Genomic DNA, 19,139 nt, shown 5'->3' with positions numbered 1-19,139 from the left:
CAAGGAACATGGCGGGGGGGGGGGGGGGGAGGCAGTATGAGGTTCTGAGATGAGAAGGGTTTTGCCCAAGAGCCACAGCTGGTGAGAAGAGTCAAATGTGATCTCAGGACAGACTAGGGCCTATTATTTTCTTATCCATTTCACAGAGGACAATAGTAAATAGAGGCCAGGATTAAATGTGTAATAGTATCCCACCTCAAGTGAGCCCAGCTAAGCATGTTGCAGGTGTTTGGTGTTTAAAATGTAAGAAGTTCTAGAAGTGCCTTCTCTTTGTACTGAATGTAAAGAGCCTAAATGTCCAAAAACTGATGAATGGATAAGGAAGACGCGGAATGTACACACAATGGGATACTACTCAGCGACCGAAAAGAATGAAATCTTGCCATGTGCAACAACGTGGATGGAACCAGAGTGTATGATGCTGAATAAAATAAGTCAGGCAGAGAATGATAAATATGATACGATTTCACTCATACGTGGAATTTAAGAAACACAACAGATGAACCTAGGGGAAGGGAAGGAAAAATAAGATAAAACCAGAGAGGGAAGCAAACCATCAGGGACTCTTAAATACAGAGAACAAACTGGGGGTTGCTATAGGGGAGGTGGTGGTGGGGGGGATGGGTTTAATGGGTGATGGGCATTAAGTAGGGCACTTGTTGGGATAAGCGCTGGGTGTTACATGTAAGTGATGAATCACTAGGTTCTCCTTCTGAAACCAATACTACACTGTGTGTTAACTAACTTGAATTTAAATAAATAAATTAAAAATAAAATAAAATAAAATAAAATAAAAGTAACTGTTCATAGCCAGTCTTGGAATCTCGCTTCCAGGAAGTTTACTTCTAAATATCTTTTATTTTTAATGTTTATTTATTTTTGAGAGAGAGAGCGTGAACAGGGGAGGAGCACAGAGAGAAGGAGACACAGAATCCAAAGCAGGCTACAGGCTCCCCATGTTTTGAGTCATTTCCACATTCATCTGATTTCCATCCAGTAAAAAAATAAAAACAATAGTGTTTGGACTAGAAGTGTATTTACTAAAATTAAAAAAACACAGTGGCCAAGTGCATGGCATAAAAGTAAGTGCTCAAAGATTGTCATACAAAGTTCTAGGCCATAATTTCTCATTTCTTTGCCAACATGTGTCATTACTCTGGCTCCGGTCGATAAAAGACTGCCTCTTAAAAAAAAAAAAAAAAAAAAAAGACTGCCTCTTACACATTTTGTCATATCTGTAATACTTGACATTCTTTGAGAATTAACACCTGCTTCTCCCTTCTCTTAGCGCTAGGAAAATATTTTGTATTTATGGATTCAAGCTCTAAACGGATCTGCCAAGACAGAGGAGACTAAGGCTGGAGGTTTCGGGTAGTTCATTACAAAGTCTAATTGTTGGTCAGATACACTTGCTGCAGGGGAAAAAAGAAAACATGTAATTAGTGAAAAGAAAGTTTGTGTGTGGTGTGGTGTAAAGGCAACTTCCCTAGCAGACCCAGGTTATTAGATTTATTATTATTATTATTATTATTAAATCTCTTATTTAAAACTTAAACTTCTGTGGGTCTCAGGTGATTTATCTACTTGATGTTGGCTGCATATGAGAAAATAGGAGGCATGGTCCAATTGCTCTCTGAAGTTATTTCTCTATCTGGGATCCTATGAGAACGGTCTAGAAGAAATTTGTTTTTGGGCAGGCAGAGGGTACCCCTCTGTTCCTATTTGCTCTTCAGCTCCCTTGAAAAGGAAAATTGAACTATGTGTAGTAAGACCAACCATAGGATAGTCAAAGGATACAAGGTATCCTACAAGGTAGGGCCTTAAAAAGCTCCACAGCCTTGGAGATCTTCATTCTTCACCTGGGACGGCTGGAGTTCTAACGGATTCCCCATGAATCTCAGTCCCACCTTCTCATGCCTTATGTCTAATCCCCTGTTTTGAATTGTGTCCACATTCATCTGATTTTTGTCAAACTGCCTCTCACCTGACTGCTTTCTTGTGACCTTCCCCCTCAAGTCTGATGGGTAGCTGGAAGGTCACCTCTCAGTGACTCCAGGGGTCCCAGTTCATGGTCTTCCTCCTTCAGCACTTCACGGAGACCCAGGAATCAGCCATCCTGGTCCTGGCCCAGAATCCCATGGCCAGCTTGCTTGAATAGGGTATCAGGAAGTTAGCTCCAAGGGATGGAGATGAAATTTGGCTTCTTATAGTCCAAACACTTAGAACGATCCTCTGATTATTCCAGGAAGGTTGTTGGGAAAAGTCTGTCTGGGAAAAGTCACTTTTCTCTCGGCTCATCATAAACTAATCACCTCTCTGAATCTTCCTCCACAATGAATTTATTTTCTGACTCAACAAACTTTGTTCACTCTGTCCTTTGCCATCCACCCTAACCACCAGCACTCTGGCTGCCACTCCCAGAGAGTGGATCCTGAACACGTTGCGCCACGCAGACAGTGCTCATTGTCATGTGATCATGCCATAGCTCGTATGATTCTACCTGGAGAAAAATGTCAAGTGAGCATCTGCTTTTACTGAATGTTTTCCATGAAATAAATTATTGATGTGTATAGCAAAGAAAGTTCCTGATGGTGGAGGTGGGGGGAGAAAATTTGGATAGCAGAACTCTAGGATCCTTGAGAAAACAGGAACCAAAAGCCCAACCCCATTCATCCCCAGATTCAGTTATTAAAACTTGGTAATTGTCTTAGTGTGGTGCTTGAGACAAGGCACGTCAGCCCAAGGATGGCAAGAAGTCTTACAAACAAAACTGTTAATGAGATACAAATGTCTCTTTTTGGTTTAAATTAGCCTACTTATACACATATGCCAATTATATGTACAAACTTACTTCGGAGTAAGAAGAGGATGATGTAGGTCTAAAAACGTACATTTCACATTACTAGGATCATTATGAATTAGAATTTATTTTGCTTCACTTATACATCTGTGTCTTTGTTTTCAAATGGGCAGGACATCAAAGTGTTCTTTCTTTTATTTCTAATTTCCTGTGCCTTCTTCCCAGCAGGAGGTCCTGGAAGGGAGCGGTGGTCTCTGAGTCAGTATTTGACCTACATGCAGTAGATGGCAGTATAACACCAAACTTCCACACCTTTAGTTCTGGACGCGTCAGTCAATAGGCCAAACAAGACTCCAGAGCTGAGGGCTTGGACCACAGAGAAGGAATGTCGTCTAAAATCTTTATTCTTTCTTTGTTTTAGCTTGATCCAGTCCAGCAGTGGATAATAAATTACCAAAGAGAAGCCATTGAAGGCCTACAGGAAGAAATGAAGATCATAGAGTAAGGAAGTAACCCCTGCTGCTTATACTCTACACTCAAACTAACTTGCTTCTTCTCCCTTTTTGGGTAAAGGTTGGAGGGAGCCATCAAAAAGGCATAGCCTATGGGGCACTCATGTACATCTTTCAATTGTTTCCTTTTCTTTCTTTTTTTTTATGTTTTTATTTATTTTGAGAGAGAAACCACGAGCAGGGGAGGGGCAGAGAGAGAAAGGAAGAGGGAGACTCCCAAGCAGGCTCCCCAAGTCAGTGCAGAGACCGCCGTGGGGCTTGAACTCCTAAACCATGAGATAGTGACCTGAGCCAAAATCAAGAGTCCGATGCTTGACAGACTGAGCCACCCAGGCACCCCTCGGTCATTTTCTTAACTGTGAATGTGCCTTACCGTAGTTTCAATCTGAAACTTGAAAAACATGTCAGAAATATAATGACTGAGAATGGCAACAATATTATCCTCATTCAAAAGATTTTGCGGGACACCTGGGTGGCTCAGTTGGTTAAGCATCTGGCTCTTGATTTCGGCTTAGGTCAGGATCTCACAGTTCATGAGTTTGAGCTGCACATCAGGCTGACAGCACGGAGCCTGCTTGGGATTCTCTCTCTCCTTCTCTCTCTGCTCCTCCCCTGCTCGTGCACACACACATACTCTCTCAAAAATAAATAAATAAACTTAAAAAAGAAGATTTTGCATTCTAGGATGACAACTGCCTTCAAAGCCAATTTACAAAGTAGCAAGTTGGCGTCTGGGTGGCTAAGTTGATTGAATGTCTGACTCTTGATTTTAGCTCAGGCCATGATCCCAGGGTTGTGGGGTTGAGCCCCACATCAGGCTCCACACTAAGGATGGAACCTGCTTAAGATTCTCTCTATCCTTCTGCCCCTCTCCCCCGCTCACGCACGCTCTCTCGCTCGATCTAAAATTTAAAAAAAAGTTTTGGGGTGCCTGGCTGGCTCAATCAGTTAAGAATCCGACTCTTGAGCTTAGAGTCGTGATCTCAAGGTTCATGGATCAAGCCCTGCATTGGGCTGTGCACTGACCGTGCAGAGCCTACTTGGGATTTTCTCTCTCCCCCTTTCTCTGCCCTTCTTCCACTCACATGTTCTCTAAATAAATAAATAAATAAATAAAGTTTAAAAATATATTTAAAAAAACAAAGTAGCAAGAATATCAAAGTCATTGACCTTCAGTCATACGCTTCATCTGAAAATGTTTAATGCAAGCTGATTACCACCTCATTGACCACATGACCCTAAGAACTTCCAGTGGTTACATTTAGAATACAGGTGTTTATTTCACAAACTACATCCAAGTTAATACCATCCTCAGAGCATTCAAAATTAAATATTTTTGTTTTCTAAAACAAGAAGTAAGTTTCCATTCACTAACTTTTTAGACCTTCTTATCTGTTTATGTATAAGCATGAATTCCCATGCATATATATCTATATGATGTCTCTTATGCGCAATTATTATGACTAAAAGCAATAGTCCCTGTAAGAACTGGGAGTAAATAATAAAAGCAGTTAAAATTAATCTTAAATTAAAATTTAAAAAATTATATTTAAAGCATTGTGCAATGTTTCACTCAAAAATTAAGGGACATTTTAAATTGTTTTGAAAAATATATTGTCCTTAATAACAATTGGGGAGCTGGAGGGAGTATGACAAGTTTCAAAAAAAATAAAAGTAATCTGAAAAATAAGGCATAAGTCAATACATTTGAGGACCAAATACATAATGGTCAAGATTAGAAGTATAAACTGCTTAAACTTCCTTTCTAAAAGAAAAAAAAAAATCATTGATTGGTTTACAGCACCAATCTCATTATTAGTTTGCATAGGGGGAAAAGCCTAAAATCAAGTTATACTACATGTTTAGTACCAAACCAGTATTATAAGAAAAGATGGGCAAAGTTGGAGCAAGAAAACACAATGGAAGAAAGTATTTAGAGGTGGCAATATTAATACAAATGAGATATTAATAATGATTAATATCAATATTGATCTCCATGAGAATTGAATGAATTAAATTTGCGAAAGAAGATCACTATACCTAGGAAACAAATAGAATCTATAATTAAAAAGCTATGGAGCTAAAATTCAAATAATATAAAACATTAAGCAAAAGTTTTTAGCAATATATACAAATGTGAACAGAAACATGATGGTAGCATTGAAATGTTAGCACGTTGTCTATAAAACAATGTAGAAAAATAATAAGGACAAGAAGATTTAAAAGTAAATTATTGGTTAAGACTCTCGAGCACTATAACTTCTTTCAAATATTTATAAATCATTCACAAAAATCATCATATATTAAACTACAAAGAAGGACACCTGGGTGGCTCAGACGGTTAAGCATACGACTTTGGCTCAAGTCATGATCTCGCAGTTTGTGAGTTCAAGCCCTGCATTGGGCTCTGTGCTGACAGCTCAGAGCCTGGATCTGCTTCACATTCTGTCTCCCACTCTCTCTGCCCCTCCCCTGCTCACGCTTTGTCTGTCTCTCTGTCTCAAAAAAAAAAAAAAAAAAAAAATTACCCACTGAGGTCAACTCACAGCCTAAACAAACATATGAATTGAAAACAGACCCACCTCACATATTAAAGTCAAAAAAAAATTCTAAATAACATTAACACACTGTATAAAGAATACAAGGGGCGCCTGGGTGGCTCGGTCGGTTAAGCATCCGACTTTGGCTCAGGTCATGATCCCATGGTCTGTGGGTTCGAGCCCCGCGTCGGGCTCTGTGCTGACAGCTCAGAGCCTGGAGCCTGTTTCAGATTCTGTGTCTCCCTCTCTCTGTGACCCTCCCCCGTTCATGCTCTGTCTCTCTCTGTCTCAAAAATAAATAAACGTTAAAAAAAAAAATTAAAAAAAAAAAAGAATACAAGCTAGCATTTATTGAATGTTCACTCTCTGCATCAGGGACAGAGCTAAACACATTACAGGAAGTATTTTTATCTTCTCAACAACGCTGTCAAGCTCTTAAACAATAAACAACACCTTATTCTCTACTGCATAACCTTAGATAATAATATTTATTGAGCACCTACTGTGTGCAAGAGCAGCAGATAATAGAAGCTATTAAGCAGCAGAACTATGATTCAGAGCCAACCAGTATTTTCCCAATTCTATATGCTGTCCAATGTGACATCACGTTAATAATCTAATTCATCATGATTAAGAAGAATATCATGGAAATATAGAGATGATTTTATACTAGAAAATATATTTATATAATGTGTTATTTATCACACCAGAGCTTGTTAAGTGGTAGTTTCTTAAGGATTAGTTGCAATGTGGAGTCTAAAACTAAAACAATAAAGTTCAAAAAGTCTATTACAAAAAACCCATCAATCTGACTTGCTCTTTGAATAGATCTCTTTGACCCAGGCATAATTTTGTAATATATGCATCATTTTCATTTTCCAAATGAAAATATCTGTTCACTAAGATATTCTGACATTACAAATCTATATATATTTCAATTATTATAACCAAGTAATTTATTTGTTAATATCACCATTGTTGTCATCACAAAAGTCTTTTAAGTATTGAAAAGTTGTCAAGTTTGCAGTGATAGGTTTTCCAAAATTTTAATTTTCTTTTTTTTTTAAGTTTACTTATTTATTTTGAGAGAGAGAGAGAGAGAGAGAGAGGGAGAATCCCAAGTAGGCTGCACGTTGTCAGCACAGAGCCAGACATGGTGCTTGAAGTCACAAACCATGAAATCATGACCCAAGCCGAAATCCAGAGCCAGATGTTCATCCGACTGAGCCACCCAGCTGCCCCCCCCCCCAATTTTAATTTTCTATTGAAAGCTCAAATGCTATCATTGGAAACGAATGGTTTTCTTTAAGTAACAAATTCACTTTGTAAGTATCTTGAGAAAGTGTTTGTCAAATGCCTAAGTCTGAGTAACCATGCTTTGTCTGTCTGTCATTCTTTCAAATGAAAACGGATTCTGCGAAGAGTGGCTAGTTTAGCTCACAACTCTAACAATCATATAAATGGTTTTCCTCAAAACGATCATCTTGCATGCAGCAGAAGTGCTTGTCACTCAGAATATTAAAAGACTATCACAGAGAATATTCAAAAGATGTGTACTCACAAGTCAAGATTTAATCATTATTATTATTAATTATTAATAAAATTAATAACCTTTTTATTTCATCAAGGACATTATTAAGTGAAACTGGCTTTATTTGTTGCTCCAAGTATATTACAGTGAAAAATATAATAATTACTGGTACATTTTGGTGACACTGCCTTGATTGACACTTGGGCATTAGCAGTTTTATTCACTGTTGGTGTTACACCATTAGTGCAAATTGTTAATGTGGTAAACAAAGTAAATAATGTTTGGATGTTATTACCAAAGTATTTTTGATTTCCTGGATCCCCTTAAAGTATCTTGGGGACCTCTAGGGGCCCACAGGCCACACTTTAAAAAAATTTTTTTAATGTGTATTTCTTTTTGAGAGAGAGAGAGAGAGAGAGGCAGAGTGTGAGCTGGGGAGGGGTAGACAGAGAAGGAGACGCAGGATCTGAAGCAGGCTCCAGGATCTCAGCTGTCAGCACAGAGCCTGATGTGGGGCTCGAACTCACAAACCGTGAGATCATGACCTGAGCCAAAGTCGGACGCTTAACCGACTGACCCACCCAGGTTTCCCAGGCCACAGACCACACTTTGAGAACTGCAAGTCTAATGAATTTCCTTGCACCTGCTCTGGTCAGGCTACTCTCTTGCTTTAAATCCTGAAGTCGCTTTCCTTGGTTCCTAAGATAAAGTCTAACATCTTTAACATAGTCTATTGTTGGACTTCTTTTCATTTCTCCAGCGTCATGACAAGCCATACTTTCCATCTGTTGGTACAGTCCACCTACTCTGGTGTTTTGCGCTCTTTCTGAAGTACCAGCCCCTTTCCTGCTGGAGGGCCACTCCCTCCCTATGCAGCTCCTTTTAACTTCCCTGTGATATTTTGCCCTCCATGTGATACTTACCAAACACCTGCTCATCTTTCCAGTCTCATACTTCATATTACTTCCCTGGGGAAAACTGAAGGTAGTATAAATGAGCTACCCATGAAACTCACTGCCAGAACATCTTTTCTTTCTGTGTAGCCCAGATCCCAAATGTAAATACCTAATTACATTACAACTACTTCTTTATTTATTTAAAAAAAATTTTTAACATTTATTTATTTTTGAGAGATGACAGAACATGAGCAGGGGAGGGGCAGAGAGAGAGGGAGACACAGAATCCGAAGCAGGCTTCAGGCTCCCAGCTATCAGCACAGAGCCTGATGTGGGGCTTGAACTCACAAACCATGAGATCATGACCTGAGCCGAAGTCGGACGCTTAACCGACTGAGCCACCCAGGTGCCCCACAACTACTTCTTTAATGGCTATGTCCTTCGCTCTAATGTAAGTTCCAGAAGGACAGACACTACATACCCATAATTAAGACTCTATCCCCAAGGCCAATAAATGAATGAATGAACTGCACCACATATTTTTATGTTTAGTGTGCAGAATTAGAACCTCAGAGAAATTTAAAAAAAGAAGAGAAATGTCTTAAATTTAATAAGTAAAAAAACTCACATTTTTATTAAAGATGAAAATGTAAAAATACTTCTATATAAAAATAGAACATACGAGTGCAAATTCCATAAAAGTGAATAATAAATTAATATAAGTAAATATATACATAAACATTTTATAAAATGAGGTTCAGCCCCAGGCCACCAGTTACATTTTCTCCAATTCTGAAACTAGCTGGGCATAGACGTGTTTAACATTACTGATAAAAATACGCCAACTATGATTCGAATTATTTTATAACTGAAGCAAAAAATAACAGTTTTGGAAATAAATGAACAATTAAGAGTCTGAGCTAGGACATTAGTCACTGAAAACCAGGTTCCTGTTAATTCCTGAGTTTTCTTACGAGCTTGTAAATGAAGAGAAAGCGACTCCTGATTTCCAGTCTGACAATTTCCCAGGCGCAGTCACTGTATCCCTGGTCCTCCAGGTAGACGCGGATGTCCTGGAAGTACCTCTTGATGGCCAGGGCAGGGCCGTGCATCCCCGGGGCGCGCTCTCCCTCGCCCGTGGCCTGCACCAGGCAGGCGTCCAGGGCTTCCAGCTGCCGGTGGAGGCCAGAGCGGAGTCCGTGCAGCGGCGCGGGGCTCCAGGCCTCCGAGGAGCGCTCCGTGTGCAACAGGTTGAAGGTCTGCTGGAGCAGCTCCCGCAGGACGGCGGCAGTCTGGGCCTTCCGGAACTCCCCGCCCTCCAGCTGCTCCCCGGGGGAATTTGAAGTCAGTCCTGTACTTCAGACGGGAAAGAGAGATCGTCACCACTTGGTTGAGAGCTGTGAAGCTCTCCTGCTTTCCCAAGTCAAAGCTCTGAGGCAGGCCACAGCTAATGGAGGTCAGGGGGTGGGACAAGATCAACACTAGTGCCATCAGCAAAGAAATTGAAAAAGCCATTGGTAAGTTTCAAGACGTCCTTCTGGTTGAGATGGGAGATGATGAGCTTTTGTCCAGCTTCTCTGAAAATCCTCCATCTATGTGTCTCTTAAATATTAAGCATAAGAGTTTTCATTTTCTAAATTTCCCACAGAATTTTGTTCTTCTCCATTTTGGGCTTTCCTTTCTTTTGAAGGGTCTGAAGTTGACATCAGTTTCAACTCTTTCTGTGTTGTTACAATTGAAGAAAAACTTATTCACTAAAAAAGTAGAAGTTCTAAGTCAATGGAATGTTTATTATCGTAATAAAAACCAACTTTGAACTAATGATAGAGCTATCTGGATCTTTCTTCCTGATGTTAAGAACAACTTCTAAGGAAGCTTTACCAAGGCTTTCTTTTAAAATCTTCTTTCTCCCCTCTCCTCCAGATGGCCCTCTTAGAAGTATTGGTCAGGTGTGAAAGATAACCTGATTTGCATATGCATGGATGTCACCCTATTCTCTGCTGCAAAATATGTAGTTTGCCAAATTTGGTGTTATTTACTCTGCTTCACTGAGAAGACTACTGAGCATTTCTTCTGTGCCAATTATTACCGTGAGCTCAAGCTATACTAACATGATTAAACCTCCAGTCTTGCCCACAAGCGTAAAGAGTAACCATTGCTACCTTAAAGGTGTTCAAGTTGTTAGAAAGTGTGTTTGCTGCTTTGTGGCAGGCCTCTTTGTGTTAGCCCAGACCATTGTCTTAGCTCTGGAGGAGTCATGGTTAAACAGTCCTTGTTGTTCTTTGCTATTTTGGCATAATTATAAAATCGTTGCCTTTCATTTGTATTTGTCTTTTCTCTTTATGAAAGCTGTCCTAGTGCTTTTCTATTTCCACTCTGAGGTTTGTTGGGAAACAAGGAAGGGAAAATGTAAGAGAAAAGAAGAGATGACATTTCCTCTATGATTTTCAAAACATCAGAACTTCCCTCTCTCTCTTAACATTCCTAGAGAGTAAAAGGAAGCAGTCATAAAAACGTAATGCACAAAAGACAAATGGAAAGTAAATGCTGAAAATGAAAGGGAAAAAAAAGTGACGTCTTCTCTGTCCAAATGACAAAATGTCACTAAACCTCTGCAAGGGATTAAGAGCTCTATAGAGTGGCAGGTTTCAAACAAGTCTGTGTGAGATTGTTTCCCTGCAGAAAGGTCCCCAAGGAGGACAGCTGGCTTTTTTTAAGGTGGGCGGTTACCTAAAGGGCTAGTTTTCAGCTTTGCTGAATCCGCAAATCTGTCTATCCCTCTATCTATCTATCTGTCTGTCTATCACCTATCTACTTTTTTCTCTGTCGACAGAGGTGATCAGATTCCAAGGATTTAGTCGTACCAACTCACCCTCAAGAGACTGGGTTATAGATCAGACAGCCATTTTATTAATGTGTGAGAGGTCAGTTATTACCTGGAAGCTGATAGACGTTAGTGACTGGGACAGGGCACTCCCTGTCATGTGAACACCTGCTAGATGAACACAGAAGAGATGACATTAGAAATAAAAGTGTTTATTAGTGAGCTGAGAAGGAAGAGAAGCCGATCACTTCAGGGAAAACTTGCATCCAGTTCCCATAGTTGGATGGGTTAGTTTTCTCCGTTGTGATAACGGCTGACGGCTGTTGAGTACTTATTTTGCCCAGGCATTGTTACAGGTACATGACATCATCCCACCTTCACAGCAACCCAGTGAAATCGATATGATTATTATTTCCATATGACTGAGGAGAAAAACAAGAAGCCCAAGGTCACACACACACAGGCTGGAGCTATGATAGGAATCCAGGCAGTCTGGCCCCAGAGTCCACTCTCCTAGCCACTAGATGGGGCCTTCTCTGATCTTCTTCCTATCTTCCTATCTTAGATTAATACTTAGCAAGTTTTTTCTCTCCAGCTGCCATTCTTAGTCACCAAAAAGCACCATTCGCTTATTCCAGAGACACTGCAATACCCTTGAAGAGGATACAGCTTTCTTTTCACTTGCTAGATTCCAGTCTTACCTTTCAAATGGTGTGTTTTGTTGATCTCTACTGGATCTTTGAAACTCCCTGCTCCCATCTGACATATTTTCAGAAATCATCCAGATTAAAGAATCCATTTAAGTCCATCAACTGATGAATGGATAAAGAAATTGTGGTTTATATACACAATGGAGTACTACATGGCAATGAGAAAGAACGAAATATGGCCCTTTGTAGCAACATGGATGGAACTGGAGAGTGTGATGCTAAGTGAAATAAGCCATACAGAGAAAGACAGATACCATATGTTTTCACTCTTATGTGGATCCTGAGAAACTTAACAGAAACCCATGGGGGAGGGGAAGGAAAAAAAAAAAAAAAGAGGTTAGAGTGGGAGAGAGCCAAGGCATAAGAGACTGTTAAAAACTGAGAACAAACTGAGGGTTGATGGGGGGTGGGAGGGAGGGGAGGGTGGGTGATGGGTATTGAGGAGGGCACCTTTTGGGATGAGCACTGGGTGTTGTCTGGAAACCAATCTGACAATAAATTTCATATATTGAAAAAAATAAAAATAAAATAAAAAGGTAAAAAAAAAAAAAAGAATCCATTTAAGATGCATCTCACTTGAGTTGCTCTTAAACTCACGGGAGATTTTGTTTAGAAAACAATATTGCAGAATAAAAGTTATTCTTACTATCTCTGTTTTCGGAAGACTGTTGTTTTCTGACACAGCCCACAAATTTAAGGCCTACTCGTATTTGGAACATGTAGTCCTTTTTGTATTTGTTATGGGACAGAAAACTCTCTGTGTGCCTCCTCTGTGACACTCAAGATACACATTACTGCCTTCAGGGAGGTTATAGTCTATCAGGGCAGTCAGATGGTAAACAAATAGTTAAATTGATTACTTAATCACAAGCATAGAAAATGTAGCCAAAAGAGAATGCTTAAAGTTAAGGAGTAATATGGAGGCAGAACAGTGCAGCGGTGAAGTACCACTCATGCAGCAAATTGTGTCTTTTAGCAAGTTAAGTAACCTCTCTGAGTGTTTGGTTTCCTTATCTGCAAAATGCAAATAATTACAGTAATTCCCTCTTAGGAAAGTTGTGAAGATAAAATGAAATAATGTTTGCAAAACAGTTTGCTGAGAACCTACATATAATTGGAATTAATACTGCTGCCATTAATATTATTAAAAATAATCTATATATTAAGATTCAATGAACACATATCATGATATGCTTTGTTGGGTTTCTTTTAGATTTAAAAAAAATTTTTTTTTACACTTATTTATTTTTGATAGACAGAGCATAAATGGGGGAGGGGCAGAGAGAGAGGGAGACACAGAACCCGAAGCAGGCTCCAGGCTCCGAGCTGTCAGCACAGAGGCCGATGTGGGGCTCGAACTCACAAACCGCGAGATCATGACCTGAGCTGAAGTCAGACGCTTAACTGACTGAGCCACCCAGGCGCCCCTAGATTTTATTTTTTTAATTTTTATTTTTTTAATGTTTACTTATTTTTGAGACAGAGTGTGCAAGTGGGGGAGGAGCAGAGAGCTAGAGGGACAGAGGATCCAAGCGGACTCTGTGGGAACAGCACGGAGCTAGATGCAGGGCTGGAACTGAACTCAGGAACCACGAGATCATGACCTGAGCTGAAGTCAGATGCTCAAACGACTGAGCCACCTAGGTTTCCCTAGATTTTATGTTTTTAAGTAATCTCTACACCCAACATGGGACACCAACTTACAACCCTGAGATCAAGAGTCACACACTCTACTGACTGAGTTAGCCAGGCGCCCCATCATGATAAGCTTTGAATACCATTACAGCCCCATTAGCCCTGAGTACGTGATAGGATATCACTTGTCGAGGGAATATCTAAGGATATGAGGCTGTCTGAATTACCACACAATGATTAAGGCAAAGTTTTTACTATGAAAGGTTGTACTTGGTAGAGAACCAAGAGACTCACACACTTGAATGCAAACTTGAAACTTTTAGGGAAACGAGCACCTAGCAAAGTGCTTGGCAGGCCATTTTGACAAATGATATCTGCAATATTGTTTTCCAAACAGTATCTTCCATGAGTTTTCAGATGAAACTCAAGTGATATCTTTGAGGCATATATACAACTGAAAAGCTTTAAAGACGGCAGAAAAGTGTAAACAAGGAAAAAAATAAGAAAAATTTAAATCTCCTGTTTTAATAGGTTTTTTATGTTTCTTGTTGACTTAGAAAGACCATCATTTCTTGCATAAATATTTCTCCTTTTTCTGACTTGGTCTAGGCTTTTCTCCCTAAGAACAATCTGGGTGGTATGAAAAATATGTTATAATGCTGTGTAGATACTGCACTGGCACATGTGGTTGGAGTCCCCCATCTAGGCACTCATGTCAATAAATGTACATTTTTGACTGATTTTGTAAAAAAAAAAAAAAAAAAAAAAGTAGAAAGGGAAAAGACCGGGCAAAAATGGAAAAACCCAGAAAATGAAAGTTTCTATGTTCATGATTTAAAAGGCACTCATCACCCAAAGTTCTTAGAACTTTCTGAGACTTCCTCTTCAGGCAGTCCTGCAGAATCCCACCCTCCAGCTGCCTCATGGCTCTCTCAATCTCTGTGCTGTTGGCTCTGGTGATGCTGTGCTCCAGCCCTGCCTACTCTCTGGACTGTGACCTGCGTCCGAGCCACGTCAATCCAGAAACCTTCACACTTTTGAGTCAAATGGAGAGAGTCTCCATTCTGTCCTGTCTGAAGGACAGGACTGACTTCAACTTTCCTCAGATACTTGTGGCTGGGAACCAGCTTGAGAAGACACAAGTGACAGCTGTCGTGCATGAGATGCTCCAGCAGATCTTCAACCTCTTCAGCAAAAGCGACTCCTTTGTGGCTTGGGATGAGACGCTTCTGGACAGATTCCTTGTTGGACTTTACCAACAGCTGGATGACCTGGAGACGTGTTTGAGGGAGGAAATGAACGTGGAACAGCTACCCCTGGGAAATGAGAACTCCAGACTGGCTGTGAAGAGATACTTCCAAGGAATCAGTCTCTATCTTAAAGAGAAAGAATACAGCCACTGTGCCTGGGAGGTTGTCAGGGTAGAAATCAGAAGATGCTTGCTCGTCGTTAACAAGCTCACAGGGACATTCAGGAAATAAAAAGGATGCTGAGTTCACCTGGCCAACTAAATGGCTATTTTCCAGGACTCAGAGTGCAATCTTCATCTCTAATTTTATGCCATGTGAAAAGTGAATAACAGCAAATGTGTGAGATTATTTAAAATCATAATAAATGTTATAAGTTGCAGTACGCTGTTTAGAACAGAGAAATGCACAATTCATTTGCTTATAGCTTAAAATCTTTTGTATTTTTTATTTATTTAAATTATTTGAAATATTCGTGCTACTCATACTATTTAAGTATTTATTGTTCACAGACCACCTGTTTAGTGCTATGCTGTGTATTAGACTATTATTCATTTTTAAGTCATGGGAAATAAAAGCAATTTTTAAAAATCGATTGTGCTTGCACACATTTTTTAAAAATAAAAACCTAACCTAAAGCCTGATCTCACAAAATAAACCTACGGAAGGTTCCCGAATGCAAAGGGAATGGAGGTAGCCCAACATGGCTAGTGGAAAAGCCAATGCTAACGCTCATATGGAATTGCAAGTGACTTCAAATTGCTGAAAAAAATCTTGAAAAATAAAAGCAAAGTTGGAAGACTCACATTCCTGATTTCAAAACATCCTATAAACTACAGTTATGGAAACAGCGTGTTACTGGCATAAAGGTAGACATATAGATCAATAGAGTAGAATTGAGAATCCGGAAATAAACCTATACATCTATGGTCACTTGATCTTTGACAAGGGTATTAAGACCAATTAATGAGGAAAGAATAATATCTTCAAAGCTAAATCTACAAAACTCTTAGAGAAAAACGAAGCTAAATCTTGAATGACATTACATTTGCCAATGATTTCTTAGATAAGACACTAAAAGCATAAGTAACAAAAGAAAAACATACCTACATTGAACTTCATCAAATTAAAACTTGTGCAGCAAAGGACACTATCAAGAAAGTGGGGTTGGAGGGAAGATGGCGGCGTAGGAGGACGCTGGGCTCACCGCGCGTCCTGCTGATCACTTAGATTCCACCTACACCTGCCTAAATAACCCAGAAAACCGCCAGAGGATTAGCAGAATGGAGTCTCCGGAGCCAAGCGCAGACGAGAGGCCCACGGAAGAGGGTAGGAAGGGCGGCGAGGCGGTGCGCGCTCCACGGACTGGTGGGAGGGAGCCGGGACGGAGGGGCGGCTCGCCGGCCAAGCAGAGCCCCCGAGTCTGGCTGGCAAAAGCCGAGGGGCCGGACGGACTGTGTTCCGAAAGCAAGCGCGACTTAGCGTCTGGGAGGTCATAAGTTAACAGCTCTGCTCGGAAAGCGGGAAGGCTGGAGGACAAAGGGAGGGAGAGCTGCTGAGCCCCCGGACGGCAGAGCTCAGCTTGGTGGGGAACAAAGGCGCCAGCGCCATCTCCCCCGCCCATCCCCCAGCCAAAATCCCAAAGGGAACCAGTTCCTGCCAGGGAACTTGCTCGCTCCGTGCAAACACCCAACTCTGTGCTTCTGCGGAGCCAAACCTCCGGCAGCGGATCTGAATCCCTCCCACTGCCACAGGGCCCCTCCTGAAGTGGATCACCTAAGGAGAAGTGAGCTAAGCCTGCCCCTCCTGCCCCCGTGCACCTTGCCTACCCACCCCAGCTAATACGCCAGATCCCCAGCAACACAAGCGTGGCAGTGTGCAAGTAGCCCAGACGGGCCACGCCACCCCACAGTGAATCCCGCCCCTAGGAGAGGGGAAGAGAAGGCACACACCAGTCTGACTGTGGCCCCAGCGGTGGGCCAGGGGCAGACATCAGGTCTGACTGCGGCCCTGCCCACCAACTCCAGTTATACACCACAGCACAGGGGAAGTGCCCTGCAGGTCCTCACCACTCCAGGGACTATCCAAAATGACCAAACGGAAGAATTCCCCTCAGAAGAATCTCCAGGAAATAACAACAGCTAATGAACTGATCAAAAAGGATTTAAATAATATAACAGAAAGTGAATTTAGAATAATAGTCATAAAATTAATCGCTGGGCTTGAAAACAGTATACAGGACAGCAGAGAATCTCTTGCCACAGAGATCAAGGGACTAAGGAACAGTCACGAGGAGCTGAAAAGCGCTTTAAACGAAATGCAAAACAAAATGGAAACGACGACAGCTCGGATTGAAGAGGCAGAGGAGAGAATAGGTGAACTAGAAGATAAAGTTATGGAAAAAGAGGAAGCTGAGAGAAAGAGAAATAAAAAAATCCAGGAGTATGAGGGAAAAATTAGAGAACTAAGTGATACACTAAAAAGAAATAATATATGCATAATTGGTATCCCAGAGGAGGAAGAGAGAGGGAAAGGTGCTGAAGGGGTACTTGAAGAAATTATAGCTGAGAACTTCCCTGAACTGGGGAAGGAAAAAGGCATTGAAATCCAAGAGGCACAGAGAACTCCCTTCAGACGTAACTTGAATCGATCTTCTGCACGACATATCATAGTGAAACTGGCAAAATACAAGGATAAAGAGAAAATTCTGAAAGCAGCAAGGGATAAACGTGCCCTCACATATAAAGGGAGACCTATAAGACTCGTGACTGATCTCTCCTTTGAAACTTGGCAGGCCAGAAAGGCTTGGCACGATATCTTCAGTGTGCTAAACAGAAAAAATATGCAGCCGAGAATCCTTTATCCAGCAAGTCTGTCATTTAGAATAGAAGGAGAGATAAAGGTCTTCCCAAACAAACAAAAACTGAAGGAATTTGTCACCACTAAACCAGCCCTACAAGAGATCCTAAGGGGGATCCTGTGAGACAAAGTACCAGAGACATCACTACAAGCATAAAACATACAGACATCACAATGACTCTAAACCCATATCTTTCTATAATAACACTGAATGTAAATGGATTAAATGTGCCAACCAAAAGACATAGGGTATCAGAATGGATAAAAAAACAAGACCCATCTATTTGCTGTCTACAAGAGACTCATTTTAGATCTGAGGACACCTTTAGATTGAGAGTGAGGGGATGGAGAACTATTTATCATGCTCCTGGAAGCCAAAAGAAAGCTGGAGTAGCCATACTTATATCAGACAAACTAGACTTTAAATTAAAGGCTGTAATAAGAGATGAAGAAGGGCATTATATAATAATTACAGGGTCTATCCATCAGGAAGAGCTAACAATTATAAATGTCTATGCGCCGAATACCGGAGCCCCCAGATATATAAAACAATTATTCATAAACATAAGCAACCTTATTGATAAGAATGTGGTCATTGCAGGGGACTTTAACACCCCACTTACAGAAATGGATAGATCATCTAGACACACAGTCAATAAAGAAACAAGGGCCCTGAATGATACATTGGATCAGATGGACTTGACAGATATATTTAGAACTCTGCATCTCAAACCAACAGAATATACTTTCTTCTCGAGTGCACATGGAACATTCTCCAAGATAGATCATATACTGGGTCACAAAACAGCCCTTCATAAGTTTACAAGAATTGAAATTATACCATGCATACTTTCAGACCACAATGCTATGAAGCTTGAAATCAACCACAGGAAAAAGTCTGGAAAACCTCCAAAAGCATGGAGGTTAAAGAACACCCTACTAACGAATGAGTGGGTCAACCAGGCAATTAGAGAAGAAATTAAAACATATATGGAAACAAACGAAAATGAAAATACAACAATCCAAACGCTTTGGGACGCAGCGAAGGCAGTCCTGAGAGGAAAATACATTGCAATCCAGGCCTATCTCAAGAAACAAGAAAAATCCCAAATACAAAATCTAACAGCACACCTAAAGGAAATAGAAGCAGAACAGCAAAGGCAGCCTAAACCCAGCAGAAGAAGAGAAATCATAAAGATCAGAGCAGAAATAAACAATATAGAATCTAAAAAAACTGTAGAGCAGATCAACAAAACCAAGAGTTGATTTTTTGAAAAAATAAACAAAATTGACAAACCTCTAGCCAGGCTTCTCAAAAAGAAAAGGGAGATGACCCAAATGGATAAAATCATGAATGAAAATGGAATTATTACAACCAATCCCTCAGAGATACAAACAATTATCAGGGAATACTATGAAAAATTATATGCCAACAAATTGGACAACCTGGAAGAAATGGACAAATTCCTAAACACCCACACTCTTCCAAAACTCAACCAGGAGGAAATAGAAAGCTTGAACAGACCCATAACCAGTGAAGAAATTGAATCGGTTATCAAAAATCTCCCAACAAATAAGAGTCCAG

At 40.5% G+C, this 19,139-nt stretch overlaps 1 protein-coding gene across 1 annotated transcript; it reads left to right on the top strand.

Annotated features, from left to right (window-relative positions):
- The first annotated feature begins 14,371 nt into the window (after nucleotides 1-14,371).
- LOC132674356 (interferon alpha-2-like) lies at nucleotides 14,372-14,929 on the top strand. Its single transcript, XM_060627000.1, has one exon. It carries the CDS (start codon nucleotides 14,372-14,374, stop codon nucleotides 14,927-14,929), a length of 558 nt encoding a protein of 185 aa, XP_060482983.1.
- Nucleotides 14,930-19,139: the final 4,210 nt, after the last annotated feature.

Source organism: Panthera onca, chromosome D4 (assembly GCF_046562875.1).
Source record: "Panthera onca isolate mPanOnc1 chromosome D4, mPanOnc1 haplotype 2, whole genome shotgun sequence".
Lineage (NCBI taxonomy): Eukaryota > Metazoa > Chordata > Mammalia > Carnivora > Felidae > Panthera > Panthera onca.
The sequence above is the reverse complement of the archived record's forward strand: the minus strand, read 5'-3'. Positions and strand labels throughout refer to the sequence as shown.